This window comes from Canis lupus, chromosome 3, assembly GCF_048164855.1.
Source record: "Canis lupus baileyi chromosome 3, mCanLup2.hap1, whole genome shotgun sequence".
NCBI lineage: Eukaryota > Metazoa > Chordata > Mammalia > Carnivora > Canidae > Canis > Canis lupus.
The window spans coordinates 56,179,388-56,191,052 of record NC_132840.1 but is presented as its reverse complement, the minus strand read 5'-3'; the positions used below and the strand labels follow the sequence as shown (position 1 = coordinate 56,191,052).

The window sequence follows — 11,665 nt, the reverse complement described above, 5'->3', positions numbered from 1 at the left end:
TCCCGGAAGACCCTGCCAGCTCATCCCGGGCTGTGGGCCAGAACAGAGGCAAATATTGAAATGCTCTGGGGCAGGAGGTCTGAAGAAGAATCACCTTATTATGTCTCTTGAAAACGTAGGTTCCCCACGTTCAATCTCTGGAGACAGCCTCCCTGGTGTGAGGTAGGCAGGCTTGGGGAGGCATTTTTAACAAGCACCTGCGGTCCTGTTATCTATGTTGTGATGCAAGTGGTCTACTTGGCATGCCTTGAACACAAGAGTGCTCTAGGCCAGAGCCTAGGAGGTGCGGGGTCACAGTGAATCACAAGTCAACTCTCATTACACCAGGGAGAGACTGCCAATACCTTGTGAATGTCTTTCCCTGAAACAAGGAACAAACTACTGGCAAACAGATCCACCTAGAGTTGAGTAACTCTGTTCTCATAGGACTTGTGTCTACTGGGACCCTCTCTATGGCAACTGAAACTGATTTTTTTTTTCTTTTTTAAGATTTTACTTATTTGTTTGAGAGACACACACACAGAGCACAGCACAGGCTGGGGAGAAGGGGAGCAGGAAGGGCAGAGGGAGAAGAAGAAGCAGACTTCCTGCTGAGCAGGGAGCCCCAGGTGGGGCTCTATCCCAGGACCCTGAGATCATGACCTGGGTTGAAGGCAGATTCTTAACCCCCAGAGCCCCTCAGGCACTACTGAAGCTGATTTTCAATTTACAGTAGTGACACAAAGTCTCCTTTAAAATAGATTCATTTAGGGACACCTGGGTGGCTACGTGTCTCTGCCTCTCTGTTTCTCATGAATAAATATATAAAATCTTTAAATAAAATAAAAATTCATTTAAATTTATAAAAGGGAAAAGGAAGCAGAAAGTAACAAACAAAGGGAATCCAGTGAGGTATTTTAGGGTGGGAAAACAGTAAAGCATTCCTACTTTTCCTTAGCCTCACTGTGCACCCTGGCACATGCACATGTACAATATTGACTTATACCACAAGAGTGACCTACAAATAAAAAATTTTTTAATATATTAGAGAAGTGTAGTTCTTGCATATAGTTTACATGATAAATGGAAAACCTGGCCTGACAAAGGATCATAATGCAGAATAGATAGTTTGGGTAAAGAACATTAATAGACGGGACGCCTGGGTGGCTCCTTGGTTGAGCATTTGCCTTTGGCTCAGGGCCTAATCCCAGGATCTGGATCGAGTTTCACGTCGGGCTCCCCGCAGGGAGCCTGCTTCTTCCTCTGCCAGTGTGTCTCTGTGTGTGTGTGTCTCTCATGAATAAGTAGATAAATCTTTAAAAAAAAAAAAAGTCCCCAAACCTCAGGACCCCCGGATCCTGCTCGACCCTGCACGCTTGAGCATCCCTCCCTCCCAGCCCCGCCCCTCTCCGCTCCGCCCCGTTCGCTCGCGGGGCTCCAGGGCACTCGCAGCGGGTGACCCGGGCAGGGCGGGGCAGGGCGTGTCCCCGGCTGAGCCGCCAGCTTTAAAGCTGTCAGCAGCCGCAGGAGACAGCCAGACTTGGGCTGGAACTATGGCCGAGTTCAGCGTGACAGTGTCCACTGGGGAGGCCATCGGGGCCGGCACGTGGAACAAAATAGCCGTCAGCCTCGTGGGGACCCGGGGAGAGACGCCCCCCCTGCGCCTGGACCATCCGGGCAAGGAGTTCAGCGCGGGCGCTGTGAGTGCACCGCGGCGCGGGGTGGAGGCGGAGGAGGGAGCAGGGGCCGCCCCCTCCGACCCTAAATCTCTCCCCCCCAGGTGGAGGACTTCCAGGTGGCGTCCCCCCAGGACGTGGGCCCGCTGCTGCTGCTGCGCGTGCACAAGGCGCCCCTGCTGCTGCCCGCCCCGGTCGGGCCGGTGGCCCGTGACGCCTGGTTCTGCCGCTGGTTCCAGCTCACGCCGCCCCAGGGCGCCCCCTTGCGCTTCCCCTGCTACCAGTGGCTGGAGGGCGCGGGAAGCCTGGCGCTGCGCGCAGGGGCCGGTGAGCGGGTCGCGGGAGAGGAGAGGCCGGCGGGTGTGGCCCCCAGGGACCGGTGGGGACAGCCCCGTGTGGGAGCAGGGATGCTGGTAGGACCCGGGGCGAGGGGCGGAGCATCTGGGGCCGGAGGGGGCGGGGCGGGGGTCCCTGCCCGCCTGACCCTCTCCTGTGCTCTCACAGCCAAAGTCCCCTGGGCGGACGACCACCCCATCCTGCAGCAACAGCGCCAGGACGAGCTGAAGGCCAGGCAGGACTCGTACCAGTGAGGAGCGGGCCACTGGGGCGGGGGGGGGGGGGGGCGGCGCTGGCCTCATAGGGATGTGGGCAGCCTGGCCTGGGCTGCCCTGGGAGACACCGACTCAAGTCCCGGCCAGTGGCCCTCTTCTAAGACAACAGTATCCGGGAGCTTGTTAGAAATGCAAATTCACTGACACTCAGGCCTACTGAATCACATCCTGAGGGTGGGGGCAGCAGAACGGCTTTAGCCTTAGGGAAGACTCTGCCAGAGTGTGAAAACCAGTGCTGGGAATGCCTGGGGCTTTATCTTACATCAGCTCGTTTTATCCTCCTGGAAATCGGGCAGAACCAGAAATCCACCACGCCAAAGCCCAGGAAACTCACCCTCCAGGGCAGGTGGGAGGAGGGCGCTTCTCTGCTCTAGGCTCAGCTCCTTAGAGGCTGCCCTGGTGGTGCAGGGTGGCTGCAGGGGAGTTGGGGCTTGGGGGGAAGGCTCCTGAGAGGCAGGGGGCCAGGGACCACCTGTGCTCAAGTGCAGGTTTTCAAAAGGTTGTGGTCTGGTCCACTCGGCCACTGCCTGAAGCCTTTAGCTCCAGGTCTCTGGGGGGGGAGGGTCCAGTAGCCGCTGGCTCATTTGGTTCCTCATGATTGCACGTGTGTTGTGAATTCTGTCCCCAAAGAAACCACTACACCCAAACAGCCCGCCCTAGCACCATATCTGCGAGAGAACAGATATGTCTGTAATGTGGCCTTTCTTCCTTTCCTATCAAAACGAAGACCTGGGGCGTCTGGGTAGCTCAGTCGGTTAAGCTCTGTCTGCCTTTGGCTCAGGTCATGATCCTGGGGATCATCAGGGCTTCTGCTTCTCCCTTTGCCCCTCACTCTGCTGGTTCTATCTCTGCCTCTCTCTCAAATAAATGAATAAGATCTTTAAAAAAAAAAAAAAAAAAAGACCCAAGGGTTCAGAGACCTAGAGCTAGACTAGGCCCTGCCGAAAGGAGGCATCATTTAACTTTTTAAATCCTTATTTCCTTCTGCAAAAGAAGCTAAGATTACCAATCTGATCTGTGTTAGGCCCACCCACTCCACACCTGCTAAACCAGAACCTGCATTTTCCCAAAATCTCTGGGTGAATGGGTTTGTACCTTCACATTTGAGAAGCCAGGTTGGGCCACCACCTAGGACAAGGTACTGTAGCTGCAACTTGTTCTTTAAAGTTGAAAGTTCAAACCCAAAGGCAATGACTGAAGGCAATGACTGAATGAATAAGAGAAGTCACCAGGGGTGGGGAGCAGAGGGGCGGGGCTCAGCTTTGCAGGGACTTGATTTCTACCACTGAACTGAAAGTCTTCAGGCTGTATTGCTTGCTTGAGAAAGATGCCTTAGGCCTTGGGCAGAGCAAATTTCCAGGTTCCCCCAAGCTATGGAAGTCAAAGTGTCTCTCCGTGGGATGCCTGCCGGGATGCCTGCCGAAGGCTACTGAAGCCTTCTGAACTCCCTGCTTCAAGACAGCCTCAGTCTTTGAGATGCATCTGTGTAAGTCAGGGATCTTGGGTTGTAAGGAGAAAATAGATCCTCAAGCAGACCGGAGGGGGGCTCTCAGAAGTACTGGAAGCATAGCCAGATCTCACAGGCCAGAAACCAAGCTGATTCTGTCTCTGGGGGCCTAGATGCTTCTCTCTCTTGCTTCATGTTTCTCTCTCTCTCTCTCTCTCTCTCTCTCTCTCTGTAGAACAGCTTTCTTTGGATCCCAGTCCTCATAGTGGAAAGTGGCCATCACTAACAAACCTTATGTTTACATGTGGTAGTCTAGAAATCCAGACTGAGACCCTCATTGGCTCAGCCCTGTTTAAAAAAAAAAAAATTTCAACCAAGTACATTTGAAGATCAAGTTGGCTTTATTCAATGATTCACAAATTAGGCAGCATCCCCTGAAGCAGAAAAGAAGGAGTTCTGAAGGGGTGCCTGGGTGGCTCAGTGGTTGAGCAACTGCCTTTGGCTCAGGGCGTGATCTGGGGGTCCTGGGATCGAGTCCTGCATCGGGCTCCCTGCAGGGACCCCTGCAGGCTCCTCTGCCTGCTTCTCCCTCTGCCTCTTTCTGTGTGTCTCTCATGAGTAAATAAATAAAATATTTTTTAAAATAAAATAAGGACTTCTGAAGAGCCATACAAAATAGTAGCCTTTTATAGGCAGATGGAGGCAGCAAAAGGAAGTTTCCAGCAAAAAGCAGAGAGTTTCAGACAAGGTCACCTTCCTGTGGGGTAAGGTGGGGAATCTGTTAGGAGATCACCTCACTGGTGATGACCCAATAATTCCAGATTGACTGATGTTAAAGGTCACATTCCTGGGAGAGGCTGAACTTGCAAATAGGTTAGATATTAAATCTTGGTTTGTGGATGTGGGCTTAGCACAAGTGACTCCATTTTGGACTCGATGTCTCTTTTTCTCTTTTTTTTTTCTTTAATTTTATTTATTTATTTGACAAAGAGAGAACACAAGCAGGGGGTGCAGGAGAGGGGGAAGCAGGCTCCACGCTGAGCAGAGAGCCCAATGTGGGGACTCGATCCCAGGATCCTGGGATCGTGACCTGAGCCAAAAGCAGATGCCTAACCAACTGAGCCACTCAGGCACCCCCTCGATGTCTCTTTTTCAACAGCCCCAATCTCTGATTCCCCAGAAGAGACTTTGATTGGCCTCGTTCTGGTTAGGTGCCCAGCCCTGGACCTGTCACCTATGCTCAGGGGAGAAGTCTCACTGTGGGAACGTGGCAGCTCCCCTCTCAGCTTTGTAGGTGCCTGGCAAAGGCAGAGCTCGAGAATACTCTTGCTTGCAGAAGGTGGCTGGCTGTGACAAGGGCCTCCCTCTGCCCTTGCCCTAGTCAGTGGGCTCCTGAGTCTTCTTGTTGACCACCTTCCTGCTCCTCTCTCCAGCTGGAAGACATACAGCCCGGGCTGGCCTCACTGCCTGGATGAGAAGTCTGTGAAAGATCTGGATCTCAACATCAAATACTCTGTAATGAAGAATTCCTGCTTCTACCTGAAAGTCAGCTCCGCGTAAGGATGCCCGCTCCCTCCCGACCCTGGGCCTCAGATGCCCTAGAACTCCTGCCTTCTGCCCTCTCGCACCATCAAGGATCTGGGTCACACAGCCCTACCCAGGGCACAGCCTCTGCCCGCCACCTTCCCACAGGACAATGATTATCTCAGGGACAGTGGCTACTTCAGGATCTGGGGGCTGCTTCAAGGACCTAGGAAGGATAAGGCTAGCTGACAGGGGATGGTCTCCCAGGGCCTCTTGCCCCCTCCCCACCCTTCATATTCTCTGGCAGGATTACGGAGCTGAAACTCAAGGGGCTGCTGGACCGCAAGGGGCCCTGGAAGAGTCTGAATGAGATGAAAAGGATGTTCAACTTCCGGAAGACCCCAGCCGCTGGTGAGGAACCCGGGCTGGGGCTCCTGACTTCTTCCCTGAGATGTCAGCTGTCATAATTGTCCGGAGCCTCAGAAAACCAAGCACTGATTCACTGCGTGACCCTGGGCAGGCCCCTGTCCCTCACTCAGCCTTACTTCCTCCACATATAGAGGAGAGAGTGTAGACTGGGTGCATTCCTAACCTTCTCATGCTTCTTAATCCAACAGACATTGGTGGGGCAGCTGCCCATCAGACACTGGGTTAGGGGCTGTGGACAGTCTTTGTCCCTATAGGGCTCACAGCCAAGCAGGTGAGTGGATGTTAGGCTCAAAATCAAAATAATGAGTTTCACTTTTTTTTTTTTAAGATTTTATTTATTTATTCATGAGACACAGAGAGAGAGAGGCAGAGACACAAGCAGAGGGAGAAGCAAGCTCCCTGCGGGGAGCCCAATGCAGCACTCGATCCCGGAACCCTGGGGTCACACCCTGAGCCAAAGGCAGACACTCAACCACTGAGCCACCCAGGTGCCCCGAGTTTCACCTATGAAACCTGTTCAATGGCCCCAGCGAGAGTACAGAAAGGGGGGACCTGCCTAGTCTGGGCAGTGACGGGGTGGGGGGGGGTGCGGTCCCAGAAAGCTCTCCCAAGGAGGTGACTTCTGTGCCAAGACCTGAAAGTCTGACAGTACCAAAAAAGGGCAGATAGTGAATGTGAAGGCCCCGAAGATGGAAGGACCAGAGGCCTTTGGGGGGCGGGGGGTAAGGTGGTAGGGAGAAAGTCCTCTCTGCTTTGACCAGAGGGAGGGAAGAAAGAGACAGAGGGGAGGAGGTGCATGGGACCCAGGGGTACAGGGCTGTGTAGACCAGGATGGGAATTCCGGCTTTTCCCAGGCGCAGTGGGAAGCTTTGGCTGGCTGCCAGCGAAGGGCTGATGTGGCCAGATGTGCCCTGTGGGTGGCAGGTCGTTAGCAGATGTGACTGGCAGCAGGAGGAGCTGTTACAAGGCCCTAGCCTCAGTCAGTAGGGGATGGTGGCCTCAGCAGGGCAGTGACAGCAGAGACGGAGTGGACAGGTGGGGCCAGAGCACCTCAGGACGGAGCATTAGTGGGACCCGAGGGGGAGAGGAGGAGAGGGAGCTCATGCAAGGGGTCCCCAGCTGTGCCGTGGCCACCGCTGGATGGAGGAGCCCGTCCTCAGATGCCAGGTGACGAGTGAGGTGGGGCCAGAGCCGCAGCCCAGTCTGTCTGACATGGTGCATTTGAGGCTGCTGAATCCTGGGCTTGGGGTGTCAGGGAGACGGCAGGACAGGTGGGCAGGGGACTGGGCCTTGCTGCTTTGGTGAAAGGCAGTGACTGAAGCCCAGGCTGAGAAAGGTATAGAGTGAAAAGCAGAGGGAGCCGGACGGACCCGGAGCAACTCCACCCTGAAGCTCCCAGATGGGGCTTCCGGGCTGACGTGACCTGGCCCCCCTCCCCCGCCGCCCTTGCCCCAGAGTACACGTTGGAACACTGGCAGGAGGACACCTTCTTCGCCTCCCAGTTCCTGAATGGCCTCAACCCTGTCCTGATCCGCCGCTGTGGCCACCTCCCAGAGAACTTCCCCGTCACTGATGACATGGTGGCCCCGGTGCTGGGCCCCGGGACCAGTCTGCAGGCCGAGCTGGAGGTGAGGGACTGGGGATCCAGGCTCTGCACACTGCCGTCCCAGTGCCTCTAGCCCATCCCCTCCTGGAGAGGGCCCTAAGGACCTGCCCAGTGCCAGGGGCACCCTCTCCCAGGCACACTCCTCTCCCTGCCCTGAGTCCTCTCCCCGCCCCACCCCTGCCTCCCTTAGAAAGCCAGATGGCAGCCCCTGCTCCCCTGCTCTGTCCTGCAGAGGGGCTCCCTGTTCCTGGTGGATCACGGCATCCTCTGCGGCGTCCGCACCAATCTCATTAACGGGAAGCCTCAGTTCTCCGCAGCCCCGATGACCCTGCTGTACCAGAGCCCCGGGGGAGGGCCGCTGCTGCCCCTTGCCATCCAGGTCAGCAGCAGGGCAGGGGGATGGAGGAGTTTGGCCGAGGGGTTGGCAGACACCCGCGGCCACCTCTCCCTGACCCCCTCCTCCTATAGCTCAGCCAAACTCCAGGACCCGCCAGCCCCATCTTCCTGCCCAGTGACAACAAGTGGGACTGGCTGCTGGCCAAGACATGGGTGCGCAATGCCGAATTCTCGGTCCATGAGGCTGTCACGCACCTGTTGCATGCGCACCTGCTGCCAGAGGTTTTCACCATGGCTACACTGCGCCAGCTGCCCCACTGCCACCCACTCTTCAAGGTCAGTGGCTCAGCAGGGTGGCCTGGATCGTGGTCCTGCACCTCGGGGTACTCTGCGGCCTGTCCCCATACGGCCCTATCCTTCCAGGCTGGGGTGCAGGGCCCCCATCCTGCTTCAGCAGCCTCTCCCTGTATGACTGCTCCCCCCACCCCAACCCTGGGAACCTGCTTTCCCACAGGCCTTGAGCCTGGGTGAGGTGAACGGGGACTGGGGTGAGGGAGGAGACTGCATGTGACTTCTTGGGGCAGAGCAGACCAGCAGGCAGCAGCCATCCGCAAGCCTAGTTCTTATGAGAGCTCTGGGGCTTGCAGATGTCAGGGTGTGCACACGGCTCCGAGAGGCCAGCAGGTCTCTTGTGGACGGCAGTAGGGAGATGGAGCCCTCGGAGGGAGACCTATGTCTATAAAGTGGTTCTGTAGGTTCCCTGGCTCTGCTAAGCCTTCAGATGGCCCCAATTCCTTTCCCCCAGGGACCTGGGGCCTCTCCTCTTCAAAGGGCAGCAATTCCCCCGTGCGGAGTCCACAGCATGTTGGATTCACCGATTCTTACTTAGACAGTGTCCTGGGTCCCGGACGCAGGCCTTTCTCTATCCTCTTCGGTCCAGGCTGATTCTTTCTGACAATCTGCAGCTTCTAGGGCTTGGTGGTCTGGGGGAATGGCTCCATTTTGCTCCACAGGCCCTGCTTTTCATGGTGTTGGTGAATCATAGAATGCTATAGCTGGGGGCTTGTCGTGCTCCTCCAGATCAGCCCCTCATTTGTCCAGAGAGGGGAAGGTGGTGCCAGGCCCGGGTCCCAGTACAAGGTGCTGGTGGCGCGCAGCCCCCAGCACTAGGTCTGGAGCCCCAATCCCTCTCCCAAGCTGGCCCTCTTGTCCCCGTCGTCTCTTTCTATGGGTGATTTCTAAGACCTGGTGCCTCCAGGCAGGGAGGTCTGGGGCTGGGGAGACTCAGGCCTCACCCATCTCTGTCTTCTCTGACCCTTCTAGCTGTTGATCCCACACACTCGGTATACCTTGCACATCAACACTCTGGCCCGTGAGCTGCTCATCGCCCCAGGGCAGGTGGTGGACAGGGTAAGCTCAGCCTCTGGGAGGCCGAAAGAGGGTGGTGGGACACTCCCTGTCTCTCCCGCCAATGCTACTTCTGGGGCTGGGGCTCGGGCACCCAGGAGTTCTGTCTTCCAGTCCACAGGCATTGGCATTGGAGGCTTCTCTGAGCTGATACAGAGGAACATGGAGCAGCTAAACTATTCTGTCTTGTGTCTGCCTGAAGATATCCAGGCCCGTGGAGTCAAAGACATCCCAAACTACTACTACCGGGATGATGGGCTGAAGATCTGGGGTGCAGTGGAGAGGTGAGGTGGCCGTCCTCAGAGAGCTGGGGGGTCGGGGAGGTAAGAAGATGGGGGAGAAGCAGGGGGTTGGTCGGGGGGGCCGCCAGGGAGGCTCGGGGCAAGAAGGAGGGCTGGACATTGACACTGAGCAGCGCTGCTCCTCAGAGAGGGTCAGGGTCCAAAGTCGGGACTGAACCCAGTGCCCCTTGCAGCTTTGTCTCCGAGATAATCAACATCTACTACCCGAGTGATGCATCCGTGTGTGAGGACGGTGAACTCCAGGCCTGGGTGTGGGAGATCTTCTCCGAGGGCTTCCTGGGCAGGGAGAGCTCAGGTATGGGGACCTCAGGCCCCTGCAGCATTGGTCCTGGGGACTTGGCCACCACATGCCCAGCCCCCCTCTTCCCGCAGGTATGCCCTTCTCACTGGAGACCCGGGAAGCCCTGGTGCAGTATGTCACCATGGTGATATTCAACTGCTCAGCCAAGCACTATGCCGTCAGTGCGGGGCAGGTGAGAGGGCTCGGTGCCAGGCCAGGGTGGCGGGATGGATATGGGGTGGGCTCCGAGAACTCAACGTGGCCTTCTCGGCCTACAGTTTGACTCCTGTGTCTGGATGCCCAACCTGCCCGCCAGCATGCAGCTGCCACCCCCCACCTCTAAAGGCCAGACAAGGCCAGAGGGGTTTCTAGCTACCCTCCCGCCGGTCAATGCCACATGTGACATTATTGTGGCCCTCTGGTTGCTGAGCAAGGAGCCTGGAGACCAAGTGAGTATGGGGGCTGGGGGCCGAGCCGGGCCAGCTCTGGGATGTGCAAGGGGTTGTTGTTTCCCTTCTCTGGACCAGACCCAACACTGCCATCAATTGATGGACCTGGGTCCCTTCACCTCACTGAGCTTTCCCAGGGGGACACATGAGCATTGGGCATATTGCAAGGAGGGTCAAATTATCAAATGAGGTGATGCAAAGTCACCCTAGCTTCAAGATGATTGTGCTGGGGGGTGGGGATGCCCCCTTTAAGACTCTGACTTGAGCTTAGTCTCCAAGAGCTGCCTGCAGGGATCTCTAGAGGGAGGGGCACGAATGAGGCTCAGTGGGGTCTGCTTCCAGGAGGGTGAAGGCGAGTCACACCTGTTGAGTGTCCCCTTCACTCAGCCTTGTGGTTGGTTCCCAGCGGCCCCTGGGCACCTACCCAGAGGAGCACTTCACAGAGGAGGCTCCCCAGCAGAGCATCGCGACCTTCCAGAGCCGCCTGACCCAGATCTCAAAGGAGATCCGGGAGCGGAACCAGGAGCTGGCACTGCCCTACACCTACCTGGACCCTCCGCTCATTGAAAACAGTGTGTCCATCTAACTCCCCTGAAGAACGAGGTGCTCTGAGGCCTCCCTTTGACCCATCAATCCAGGCCACCCAGACCAAAGGACTCCCCCAGAAAACCTGTGCCCCATATGCCTCACCTGGGACAACCAAGCCACCTGTAACTCACCCCACACACACAACACAACAACAGAAACAAAACAGAGAAACAAAAGGCCCCAGAGAACAGGACTTTCATGAGACAGTACCTTTTGAAGAACCCAAGCTTCCAAGTGCCTGAACACCCACAGTTCCCTTAAAGGGTTTTATAACTTTGTTTTGCTTTGCATTTATGCCTTACATTACGATGAGAGGGGGATGTAATCCTACCCCTGATCCCACTGACCGCAGCTGAGTGGACCTAATGGCCACCTCACCTCCTACAGGCTTCCCAGCAGCACAAGGGGTGGCAGGTGGAAAAATCGCCCAAGAGGTTGATAGTGACCTATGGTCCCAGCTAGAAAATGAACAACCCACAAAGAAGGGGCCACCAGAAGCAGGGCAGGAGAAGGACGACTTTCTGGGACACGCAGGCTGTGCCCACATATGCTTTCTTAAAAACTTGCTCCAAAGTTGGACAAAAGGCACCTGGGTGGCTCAGTCAGTTGGGCATCTGCCTTCAGCTCAGATCATGATCCTGGGGTCCTGCGATTGAGCCCCCAAGTCGGGCTCCCTTCTGAGCGGGGAATCTGTTTCTGCCTCTGCCCCTCCTCCTGCCTGTGCTCTCTCTCCCTTCCCCCATTCAAATAAATAAATACATGTTTTTAAAAAAAGAAAAGAAAATAGCATACCATTAATCACATACTGCCTTCCAGATTCAACCCTCAGCAGTGGAATGTCAACACTTCATACACATTCTTTCATTCTGTTTTTCTTTTTTCTCGGTCCAAATCAAGAAGTGTCCATTGAGGCCAAAATGGGTCCCCTTGAATTCACCTAATGACTTCCATCTCTTCCATAAAACAATGTGGACAGAAAGCAATATGTATTCTAATCACTGCACACACATAACCATTAAGATAGAGCAATG

General features: G+C 55.8%; 1 protein-coding gene across 2 annotated transcripts; it reads left to right on the top strand.

The window, feature by feature from the left end:
• The first annotated feature begins 1,462 nt into the window (after positions 1-1,462).
• ALOX15B (arachidonate 15-lipoxygenase type B) lies at positions 1,463-11,410 on the top strand. 2 transcript variants are annotated; one of them, XM_072821247.1, is made up of 14 exons: positions 1,463-1,679; positions 1,760-1,982; positions 2,160-2,241; positions 5,147-5,269; positions 5,545-5,648; positions 7,122-7,294; positions 7,505-7,651; positions 7,741-7,944; positions 8,932-9,018; positions 9,130-9,299; positions 9,491-9,612; positions 9,690-9,790; positions 9,876-10,046; positions 10,453-11,410. In XM_072821247.1, exons 1-14 carry the CDS (start codon positions 1,533-1,535, stop codon positions 10,630-10,632), a joined length of 2,034 nt encoding a protein of 677 aa, XP_072677348.1. In that variant the 5' UTR covers positions 1,463-1,532; the 3' UTR covers positions 10,633-11,410. The 2 variants fall into 2 exon arrangements, with proteins under 2 accessions (XP_072677348.1, XP_072677347.1); XM_072821246.1 differs by having other exon boundaries at positions 10,389-11,410.
• Positions 11,411-11,665: the final 255 nt, after the last annotated feature.